Source organism: Myxocyprinus asiaticus, chromosome 7, assembly GCF_019703515.2.
Source record: "Myxocyprinus asiaticus isolate MX2 ecotype Aquarium Trade chromosome 7, UBuf_Myxa_2, whole genome shotgun sequence".
Classification (NCBI taxonomy): domain Eukaryota; kingdom Metazoa; phylum Chordata; class Actinopteri; order Cypriniformes; family Catostomidae; genus Myxocyprinus; species Myxocyprinus asiaticus.
Window position 1 is genome coordinate 1,320,014 of NC_059350.1, and position 12,305 is coordinate 1,332,318.

The 12,305-nt window shown below is 36.7% G+C and overlaps 1 protein-coding gene and 1 pseudogene across 1 annotated transcript; both read left to right on the plus strand.

The window, feature by feature from the left end:
• Positions 1–795: 795 nt before the first annotated feature.
• On the plus strand, positions 796–2,701 carry LOC127444170 (nucleoredoxin-like protein 1; annotated as a pseudogene).
• A 478-nt stretch (positions 2,702–3,179) lies between these two features.
• Positions 3,180–7,178, plus strand: si:ch211-114l13.9 (uncharacterized protein LOC796649 homolog). Its single transcript, XM_051703411.1, has 3 exons — positions 3,180–3,326; positions 6,473–6,746; positions 6,919–7,178. The coding sequence occupies exons 2-3, from the start codon at positions 6,482–6,484 to the stop codon at positions 7,074–7,076; spliced, it is 423 nt and encodes a 140-aa protein (XP_051559371.1). The 5' UTR covers positions 3,180–3,326; positions 6,473–6,481; the 3' UTR covers positions 7,077–7,178.
• Positions 7,179–12,305: the final 5,127 nt, after the last annotated feature.

Below are 12,305 nucleotides of genomic sequence, written 5' to 3' on the forward strand. Positions count from 1 at the left end.
ACGTTTCTTTAATGACAACCAAAACATACTGGAAATATTCTTATGGCTAGATTTATTAAATACAATTTAAGACACAAAGAACATATCCACGTTTGTGCATCAGTGTCTGTATTGGTTGCTTTAGGTGCAAAACTTTAAAGTAGGAAACTTATCCAAGATGTAATGAATATCACTCGTATTTGACATGCAGGATCACAGAATGCCATTATTATTATAACTTGAATAAAAGGTAATAATCAGCAATGTGCGTTCACATATGGCTTTATTTAAATGTTTGAGCGTGAAAACAATGACTCTGTGATGTTAGAATTACGTGGTAGAGAAATCATTACATGATAACGTAGAAGAACCGTTGAATCAGTTTTTGAACCAGTTCATGGAAACGAACAGTCCAAAACAACCGGTTCACGGAAATGAATCGGACTTCCCATCACTAATGGCTGCGGGCCGCTGTCAGATTCTTTATTTAGCCAGTGGAACCTTTTCACACTTCCACGTTGGCAAAGCGGAAGTCGTCATAGTTGGGTAAACTATGGCGGTGATTGTGAAGAACAGTAATAACCAGTGCCACTACCGTGTTCCTATTTGCACAAATTCTAAAAGAAAACGACTGGATTTGTTTTTCCATGAATTTTCCAAAAGATGCTGAACTTTGTACAAGCTCAGTGGGTTCAGGCTATTAAAACGTGAAGAAGATAACTACGTTATTAAACGAGGAAGCACTTTTGTCTGTGGACAGTATTTTCAAGATGAGGACTTACAGCAGTAGTTAACAGGTGGAATTGTGAAACGCTTTGAAATCTGAGCTGTAACATCACGGTTTCATTGGAATTGTTACACATCACAACCGACACGAGAGTGTGTGTTTGACAGGGTTAGAAGTTGGATGGAGCGGGACATGGGTCTCTCCACTCCTACACATCGTGCATTGCCCCCATCAGGTATTAGTTTCTCCAAGTACAACTTGTACTCCAAGTGTTAACTGTGTCCTCTTTTTTGCAATTTATGGCAACAGATTTGTAGATTGTTCCTTTAATACATAAATATGTCCCTGCTGATCTCTTAGTAATAATGTATTTTTATCAACTTACCTTTGTATTCGTGCAGATAACCCTCAAAAAACAACTCATAACCTTTGATGAGTTTAGATTTAACCATTGATTGACAACGCGGTCAATGTCTCCAAACATAAATGCAGGCAAAACTTTTAAGGACTGTGAAAACACATAAAACCTCAGCGGCAGCCATAGTTGTGTTTAGCCAACTATGACAACTTCTTTGCAAATGCAGAAGTGTAAAAAGGGTCCATCAGATGACTTTGAAGCACTTCTTTCAGCCCATATATGGGCAAAGTGAATCTGAGAGAGTCAGTTTGAGATCTGTCCATTTGTTATGTGAGAATGCTATTTGCTACTGTAGCTTTTGACAACTAAATTTTCTTTTTAGCTAGTATAGGAACGTTTACCTTTCTCGCTGTTTAGATTGTAGTGTAGATTGGATGATAAACGTTCTTGCGTCAGAACCTTATGATCTGCTAATTTATTATTGACCATTGTACCCTAGGTGACCACTTACATTAAATAGTATAGGCTGACTCTGATAGAAAGTTATGAAGTCAACTGTTAATTTCTGTAAAGCTTTAGTTACTCTCATCTGAGCAAGGGTTCAGAACATGACCACTCATTTTCTCTCTCGTCAGATCCTGTCTTGGTAGACCTGTTGTTGGGGAAGGTTTTGGTGAAGAACAATAAAGACAAAGATGAGCTGGACACCGAGCGCGAGATCATCCTGCGCCTTCAGAACTGGATTCTCATGCTGTTCTTTGGTTCTGGTGAATGTGAGACGTGTCAGGACTTTGTCCCGATGCTCAAAGACTTCTATAAGAAACTAACGGATGAGTTATATGTGGAACGCTCGGCACAGCTCGTTCTGTTGTACATCTCTCTGGACTCATCGGAGGAGCAGCAGGAGAAGTTCCTGAAAGAGCTGCCCAAACGCTGCCTGTTCCTGCCCTATGAAGATACCTACAGGAAGTACGTAGACAACACTCTGAAATAGCATACCATACTACTCGTACTAATTCTGCTTTGTAGTATGTGTTTGTAGCATCATATACATTGTCTCTTTCACAGGGAGTTGGGTGTGATTTTTGAAGTCCAAGACTTGCCCACCATGGTGGTGTTGCACCCAGACTGCTCGGTTCTCTCTCCGAATGCTGTGACAGAAATCTCCACACTCGGGACGGACTGCTAACTGCAACTGGCAGGAAGGGGCGGAGCTCATCGATAGGAATTTCATGATGGAGGAATTCGAAGAGAGCAAAATGCGCAGCATGACCGACCCCATCCGATGACTCAAATACAAGGTAGAGGACAAGAAGAAGAAAAAGAAGAAAGGGATGAGTGCAGAAGATGACGATGAGGATGAAAACGATGGATGCAGAGGGGGTGGGCCTTGGGGCTGAGCTGCTCATCCTGATTGGCTGACTGATGCTCTGACCTGATATGGACAGTACATGCAGTAGACAGTTGTGGAAAGTTATAGCATTGACAAGATGATGATGCAGCATTGAAAAAGTTAGTTGGAATACCCTCAGCTGTATTGAATACATTGATTGGCCAAGTTTTTTTTTAATTAAATGTTGATTAAATGTGGAGTTCACTGTGCACATAGTTTTGGCTATGTAGTGTACTACAGACCAAGGAGGAAACAAGAACAACAAAGTTCTCATTTTCATGATGCGATAAATTATTACTTCTCAAATACCTTTTTTTTTTATTTATTTATTTATTTTTTTTTAAATATATATAAACTACTTTTTATATTTCTGGGATTATAGGTGAACATCTATGATTATATTACTATGAGGATCATAAACTGTATATAGATGCTTGGTCTGACTGGTAATATGCATCTGGAATTCACATGTCATTTTTTTAAACACATGTTTTTATCAACATTTGAATTACTAAAATTCTGAAATTACTAATAAAAGTTTGTCTTGACTGTTTTTAAAACAGAATGTAAAAGTTTTCCAGAATTTCCCAAATAGGCTACTATCATTGTAGAGAATTACAAAGTATGAATACTATATACTGTACACATGTGACATGAGAGTGAATAATGATGAGAATTTTCATTTTCGGGTGTAGGCTATAGACGCGATGGATCGGAAACATGTTTACCATATATAGACTGCTGTGGGAGGTCTTTACAAAAACTAAAAAACAACAACTGCAAAAGTGAAACTGTTACAAGTGAAACTCCCAACAAAGCGAGAGGATAAGGAAGTGCAGGGTGCTTCTCAACGATAAACAACCAGAAATGTAAGTACAACATCAACCTTGTAAACAAGTCGTTTTTTAAAAAACTTTTATTTAGAGGGAGTTCTTGGGAAGAGGATGACATATGGCAATGAAAAGAATGGTTCAGAGTCATCTCAGATAGCACATGTACATCTCCCCGTTTAAGAGTGTTTAATCTGGAAAGCATCGTATTCTAATTAACATCTAAATATCTTAAAAAGATCAGATCTACATTCTAAATCATCAAGGTCTCAAAGACATCCGGAAGATGTATTTGTGCTCATCTGCAGTAGTCTACAAGACGTTTCCTCTCAGATCACACACATCAAATAGACGCATGCGTGATGAACGAGTGCAGGGAGAACAGTTGTTTTGCTATGTGGTGATATTTCAAACATTCCTCAAGTGTGAGCTCAAAGACACATCAATTATGTCGTGATAAAGAAGAACGACCATTCCGAAACCTCCAGAAGTTCAACTATTGTTCACTTGGCCTTTTTCTTTCGTTTGTAGGGTGCTGAAAACACAGTTATTATTTTACAATGAGTCAGAATGACTTTTTTCACAAATGCAGGATACTTTACAAGAATAGCACGTCAATATCCGGTAAAACAACATTCCATTTTTCTGTGTAGAGAACACGAATCGTGTGTCTGACATGTCGAGGAACTTTAAAGACTAGAAAACTGAATCAGTCAATTTGAACATTTTGGTAATAATATACAAAACAATAATAATATAATTATATTAATATTATAATATACATAATATATATTATCTATATTTCATATGTGTATATAATCAATATACAAAATATATAGTTTTCAATATACATCATAACTAATTATGCAGCACTAACATAGTTTTCTTTCATAATTTAATCTGTTCATACATCTTGTCAATTTTAAACGGCCATTTTTAAGGTAACTGATGAGTTTTGACTTTTACTTGAGATATTTCACACAAAAATGAAAACTGTCATCACTTACCTGTATGACTTTCTTATTTCAGTGGATATCAAAAGGAGATATTAGGGAGTTTCAGTCACCATTCACTTACATTGAATGAAAAATAGATGCAGTGAATGGTGACTGAGACTAAACGTTTTGCTTAACAGCTCCTTTTTTGTTCCACAATCATACAGCCTCAAGGGTGACCAGTGATGACAGAAATTTCATTTTTAAATGAACTGCCCTTTAACTACCTGTTAAAGTATTTGGTACATGCTAAAACTTATTCACAACAGCGTCATCCTTTGAATGGGAATGACAACAAGGCTGTGAGGGATAGACATACAGTCTCTTCAATGGGCTGAACTGCAGTTTATAGTGTTTTTGGATCATTCCATGTACAAAACATTGGAAAAATCTCTTTTCAAGGACACTCAGTAGACAAAAAACTCCAGACAACATGAGTTGTGGAAAATCAGATTGAATATTGGAGCTTTTTACAGCTTTACACCGTGCATGCCATTGAAGAGATGGTAAATCTATCCCTCACAGCTTCATTTCCATTCCCATTAAAAATCAAACATGATGCTACTGTGAATAAGGTCTATAGACCAATCCTCTTGTTCACAAATATTCCAGCGCATGTGCAGTGTGGTGGCAGAAAGCAGAAAAACTGTTGTGTTAGATTTGACAGATTAGATGATTAAATGAAAGTATGACACAAAACCATCATAAATACAAACAAATTCTTAGTGATACAATTACTAATGAAATGAGTTAATAACAAACATGTAGTCATGTTCGCTATACATTTTTTAATGCAAATTTGTGAGTTCAAATGATCTCCTCAGTCCAGTCAGCTCTGTTGATGGCTTGAAGCCACAGCAGTCAACGAGAGCCCTCGTAATACAATAAAAATGTACTTTTTAGTGCATGGTTTTTGCCACCACTTCCGTGACATAAGCCATGACATTGCCAAAGCATTAGTCTATTGCGTCACGTCTTGCTGGAAAGCAAGTGACTAAAGAGAAGGGTCACAATATGGGCTACATGCATTCTTAATGAATTAATTTATTGTTTTAATGTTGTATTTACTTATTTAAAAAAAGAAAACACATAAATGCACAATAAAATATAAAAAACATGTCCAGAGACACCCATGTAGCCTCAGTGGTTTTGTATTTACCTGCTAATGAATTATTTAATATTTTTATTAAATGTTTCTTTTGTTTGTCCTTAAAAAGTCTTACATTTCATTCCTTCAAACCTGCATAATGATAACTGATAATGTCTCACAGTACATCTTTTTATATGTTATACCTTCTCATAAATAATTGTAACTACCTATTCATACTTATAACTAAAAAAGTTTGATGCATTATAGCACAATAAATATCCAATTTTATCCTAGCAATTGTAGTGGAATATAAGGTAATATTAGGTATCGTAAAAATGCTATCATGCAAAAGCAGCATTAAGTGTAAAAAATTAAAATGCTTGATGTGGTCATGTACCATTATAAGTAGCCTTGACCAGACAATGCCTCCTTATTAACAGCTATAACATAAACGTGTAATATACAATATATTACAAGTCGAGCTTATATAATGGAATTTAAAGTAAAATGCACAGAAAGGAACACACATATGATAATGGATTATATTCTAAGGTGTAACTATGAATAGGTAAGTATTATAATGTATTATAATGTGGTTAGTTACAACATATTATATACAGACTTTACGAATGCATTATAAATATGGGCCTCATAGAAAGTGTTTCTGAAAATGTAAGAATTTTGTAGTATTTTGGGATGTTCCTCTATTGCTTGAATGACAGCACGGTCTCGATTTTGAGAAGGTTTCTAAAGAGCATCTTGTGCCATTCAAAGAAATATTATTTTTTGAACAAGTTAACATGGTTAATGTCACACATTCTCTTTTTTGGTATTGTTTCTGTGCACATTAGTTGCAGAAACAGTTTAATTTTGAAGAATTGCAAAATAAGAAAAGATATTATAAATAAAGAATGTTTTTGCTGGATACAGTCAGTTCTTGAAATGTGGTAGGGAGCAAAAGACAATACTGCAGTCTAGTGTGACCGCACATTAACTCAGTTGTTAATGTATGAGAATGTACTTTTGTTTGCTATGTGAATTGCTTTTGGAGCATGATCATTGGATGAAAGTTCCCAGATTGTACTGTCCTTTCCTCACAGTGACACTAGATGGCCACCACCAAAGAAGTGATTCTAGAAGCTCTTGAGGATCTTCTGGAAAATGAGTTTAAAGCATTCAAATGGCAGTTGACAAACAATGTGGAACAAGAGTCTATTTCTCGAGGAAAACTTGAACATGCTGATGAGCGTGATGTTGTGGATTACTTGGTGCAGCATTATTGTGCTTCAGATGCTGGGAAGGTTGCAGTTCGAGCACTATGCAAAATTAAACAAAATGAGCTTGCTGAACAACTAAAGAAAAAACTTAAGGAAGGTAAAGAAAAACACTGGTTTCATGTCTGTGGAGAATATTTGTTTTTGACATTCCTTGATATGTTCTGGATTTGTATTTTTTTTTGACCATATAACTTTTTTTTTTTTTAAGCATTGAGTTTCTCTCTTGTTTAACAAATCTCTATCTTCTCCTCCATGCCCCTCTATCACAGTGTCAGTAGTTCCTGTTGAGAGTGGAGCATCATCCAGTGCAGCTCTGTCTGCTCAGACTCCAGTGGTTACAATGAATATAACAACTACTGAAGGAGGAACTGTTAAAGCCCCTGTTCTTCATAATGGTGTTTATAACGGCCCAGTAACATTCAACTGATACTTGGGGACAAATTCTATCATCTTCACAAGATCAAATGTCATATTTTAAATACAATAAAATAAGCACTTTTTCAAATTATATAATTTGTTTTGTTCTAAAAAATTCACTTTATCATGTTTTTTGGTTTTTACTTAAAGGATTAGTTCACCCAAAAATGAAAATTCAGTCATTGTTTTTACTCACCCCTGTGTTGTTATAACCCTGTATGACTTTTGTGAAAAATTTGTGGACAGTTTATGGTGACAACTTCAAGCTTCAAAAGAACACAAAATAAATTCAATGAGACTCATGATTGTTATGAAAGCATACGATAAGATTTGGTGAGAAACACACTGAAATCTAATGTATTATTTAGTGAAAATATTCACTGACAGTTGATCTCCTGTGCGTGTTCATGACAGGGCACGAGAACAACAGTTCACGCAGCCCACTCGCGACATTGGGGCGTTCAAGCAAAAACAAGTTTTGTTCATCTAAAAACAGGTCCTCCACAGCGATAGTGACAACAGAACACAACACAGCTACACACAAAACAGAACCTATGAAACATGTCTGAGGAGTTTGTAGTCGAAGAATTGATGTATTTCTATGCCCAGCCTTATTCGGTATTCGGAAATCAAACAGAAACAGAGGAGGATACAGGCAGCCATAGTCACATGAGTCCTAACCTGACAGCAAACGACATGCGATAAAAGGTATATTTTATATGGTAATCTGAGTTTTTGTCCAAACCAGCAGTGACGATACATTCTATCGATCACTTTTCTATTTTCAGATAACTCCGTTCAATGAACGGACACCGGTCCAAAAACTTACCAAAATAAGGCTGGGCATAGAAATGCATAAATTCTTCAACTACAAACTCTTCAGACATATTTAGTAAGTTCTGTTCTCTGGTTTGTGTGCAGCGGTGTTGTGTTGTCACTATCGCTTTTTGGATAAACATTTTCTTTGTGTTAAGAAAAAGAAAGTCATATAGGGTTATAACAACACAGGGGTGAGTAAACAATGACTGAATTTTCATTTTTGGGTGAACTAATTCTTTAAGATTCTCAACACAACATTCCAAAGGTTTGAACAATTACAAAAATGTATTTTAGAAAATAGTTTCCCCCCCATTTAAGTGGATTGTAAAAATATATCTGAGAAGTATCTGAAAAATAAATCTTATATTTTGTTGCAAAGTAAAAATAACGGACAACACATTTTAGGTAGAGTTTAAACAAACAAATTAGTTCAAATAAAGATTTACCACAGTCCCCAGGGCTGATGTACTCAGCTACAGTTTCCTAGCTAAAGAAAACATTTTAGTCCATTAACAAGACTCTCATCACCTAAAAACAACAAGGACACATTCAGGCATCACCATTACCACCAGACTGAGAATGACTGTTTGCACCTTACAGACTTATTCACCACGGCATTGATCAATAGAATGTCTGAAGCACCTTATATGTGCAGACATAATGGCTGAGGTTAAATTGATAACTGAAATCACCAAAAGCCATGATTCATTGGTCTGATGTAATCTAATTCATGTCTGAACTAAGCAACTAAATTTCTCAATAGTCCAAAAAGTGTATTTAAAGTAAAAGTACAAGAGAAAAATGTATTCAATATAGTTAAAATTAGTAATTAATGGGCATTAATTTGACTATGTTGGAGCAATTAATTCACCCCACATTGGCAACTGAAAAGTGTTGTTTGTGAGCCCTGGAATTTGCATTAACTATACAAACCAAAATAAAGAATGAATAAGAGAAAAATATTAAGTTAAGGAAATAAAGCAAAATATACATTTATTTTAGGCTAAATATTGGCAATATGGTTCACTTTGCTACTAAAAGTAATTTGTTTACATGGATATACATTTGATGTTTGATTTGCATGATTATTAAATGTAATTGCAGTTTTACTAAATGTAGTTTTACCAGATTTGGTTGGCAATAACTGCTTCTACTTTTGGACTTGGTCACTATGCTGAAAAACGTTATATTGTGCACTATTTAAAAAAAAAAAAAAGTTTCAGCTTTCTATCACCTGCACCATTAACAATGTAAAGTTCGTAGGACTCCTAGTGGACCTTTAAGGGACTTTCGCTAACAGTTATTTGAACGTCACGTTGAATCAACGTCGTCAACTCCACTGAAAACACAAAAATCGATCCAAATTATTTGCTTACCTTGTGTAGAAACTGTTGATTTCTGTTGGGTAGAACTACGAAAATGTGTTTGTATAGCACTTTAAATAAATCAGCCTATATATGTATAATTTCAGACACACAGCAAGTGTAGTTCATTTTATTTATGCAAAATATACGTTTACAAATTACATAAACGTTTTAAGAGTAAACTTTTTATGCAATACATAAAAATCGCAAGTCTACTGTAAAAAGCCAAATCACACTGGTGCAATCACAGATGAAATGTATAATAAACAAATTACAGGCTAATTTAACAAGTCTCAAAGTTGATTTAAAGAGTTCAACCCCCAAACATTTAAACTGTCTTATACACACCCTCTTGTTGCTCTGAACCTTTATGACTTCTTATTCTGTGGAATGCATAAGGGACCGATAATTTCAGTCAACATTCAATTTCATTTCACTTTTATAGAGAGAAAGAGATGCATGGTGACTGAGATGGAATATTTTAATATTTTCTACTAAAGACATACAGGTTTGGAACATATCGAGCCCCTCTGAGAGTAACCATATGTGTAGTGAAACCACAATAATATAGTACAATTAAAACTATGGTAACAAATCCCAGATGTTTATGACTTTCCTTCTTCAGCAAAACAGAAGATTTGTATAAGCAGATTTCAGCTCTGTTTGTCCATACAATGCAATGAAACGGGTGCCATCAGGCTGTTTGACAGTCTAAAAAGGCATATTTAGGCAGCATAAAGTAATAAGACAACCCCAAACAAAAATGCAGCTGAAAAGTTATAACAATGCAAAATATACAGTATGATTGTCTAAAAACTATTACCTTCTGAAGCATAAAGCAAATGAAACTGGAGTAAGGCACTGCACAAGTCTCTCTAAAATGAATACATAAGTTACATTATTAAACAGAACTACGACTAGTCACCAAGATAATATTTAAGTGTTTACATAAAACACAAAGACACTGTTTCTCAACTAAATTTATAGGTACAGCAGATGGCAATGTATTTAAATTTGTTATATTGTTGAGACATACAATTGTAATATAAAGAAATTTAGACTTCTACATTTGCCATGCTCATTTGGAGCTCTATGAACATTAGTGCAGAAAATGCCACAAGGTTTTTACCAGAATTTGAGAAAGTAATGACAGTTGTTGCTTTGTTAAAAGTTTTGATTCCAAAAGATAAAATACAAAAACGCAACAAAAAATGGAATCAATTATTCACATTATTGATGTCTTTACACTTCCCCAGAATACATGTATTGTGTCCCCATCTTCTGATTGGCACCGCTAGCAGGTGGGTGTCTTTAAGACCCAACCTATATAATCTAGGGGGGTCTAGTTGAACCAATGCAAAATCTTAAATTGCATCAGATGGACCCTTGCATCTCTAAATGTAGACTAGATGCTTTTTAGGATCCTAGCCCACATTCCCTCCTCCAATACCAAGTTTAAATCTTTCTCCCATAATCTCGAGAGAAGACGAAGCTCCATCCCCCAGACTCTGAATTAATGGAGTAATACACAGATGGATCATGACCTTTTCCAAAAGCAGTAATCACCTCTCCCAGAGTATCTACCGCTTTGGGGGGGAGGGGTACACTACTCCCAAAAATAGTACAGAGCAGGTGGCGCAGTTGTAAATACCTAAAGAACTGGGATCTAGGAATCTTAAAATGTTAAAACTGTCATTACTCAACATCTACTCACCTTGTGCATTATTGACTCACTATAGTGCGTGCTTCATAAGACATTCACCAGTGGAATTTAGATGAATGAACGGACTAAGTTAATGTTTAGAAAACATGAAAATAAGTGTGAAACTGATCATGTTAAAATTTGCCAATCTATTGCAAATTTACCTCGGTTACCTGCTGCCTCATGGAAGACTGGCTGTGCACAAGTTGGCCATTTCAAATTTCAAAATGCCTTGGACTTTAAGGCAAGGGCATACTTTGTTTTTCCACGTACCATTACGTCTTGCACATGGATGAGTGTTTAGCTTTTCAAAGTATACTCTTTTGACCAAGAGTGCATGCACACTACTGACTATATGCATGTCTAGCAAAGACTCGGCTGCAAGCAGACAGTACACGCATGTTGTGCTGATGACGAAATTTGCGCCACGTGCACAGTGCATGACACGGAATGGGAATTGGAAAAACCAAAGTATACACTGATGTGCCAAAACATTAGGACCACTCGCAGATGAAGTGAATGACGCTGATCATCTCCTAAAAAGGCCATGTCAAGGTCTGGGTAGATTAGATGGCAAGCATACAATCAGTTCTCGCAGTCAACGTGTTGAATTCAAGATAAATGGGCAGGAGTAAATTCCTGAGCGAATGTGACAAGGGCCAAAATATTATGGCCATGTGATTGAGTCAGAGCATCTCTGAAATGGCAAGGCTTGTGGGGTGCTCCCGGTGAGTACCTACCGACAGTGATCCCAGGAGGGATCAACCACAAACCGGCAACAGGGTGCTGGGCACTCAAGGCTCATCGATGCACGAGGACAGCTAAGGCTATCTTGTCTGGTCTGACCCAACAAAGGTCTGATATGGCACAAGTCACAGAAAATTTTAATGATGGTTATGGGAAGAATGTGTCACAGAATGCGCACACTGATGCTTATGGGGCTGCGTCGCCACACACCGGTCAGAGTGCCCATGATGACCCCTGTCCACCGTCAAAATCGGCTACAATGTGCACGCGAACATCAGAACTGGACCTTGGAGCAGTTGAAGAAGGTCACCTGGTCTGAAGAGTCCCGTTTTCTTTTACATCACACGAATGGCCGTGTACAAGTACACGGTTTACTTGGGGAAGTGATGGCACCAGGATGCACTGTGGGAAGACAAGCCGGTGGAGGGAGTGTGGTGCTCTGGGCAATGTTCTGTTGGGAAACCCTGGATCTGGACATTCATGTGGACGTCAACTTGACACATGCCACCTACCTAAACATTGTTGCAGACCAGGTACACCCCTTCATGGCAATGGTATTCCCTGTTGGCAGTGGTCTCTTTCAGCAGGATAATGCGCCCTGCCACAC

Excerpts from the sequence above, each read along its gene's own strand:
- si:ch211-114l13.9 (XM_051703411.1), top strand. The coding sequence starts at position 6,482 with ATGGCCACCACCAAAGAAGTGATTCTAGAAGCTCTTGAGGATCTTCTG. Across the intron at positions 6,747-6,918 it reads AAAGAAAAAACTTAAGGAAG|TGTCAGTAGTTCCTGTTGAG; the intron begins GTAAAGAAAAAC and ends CCTCTATCACAG.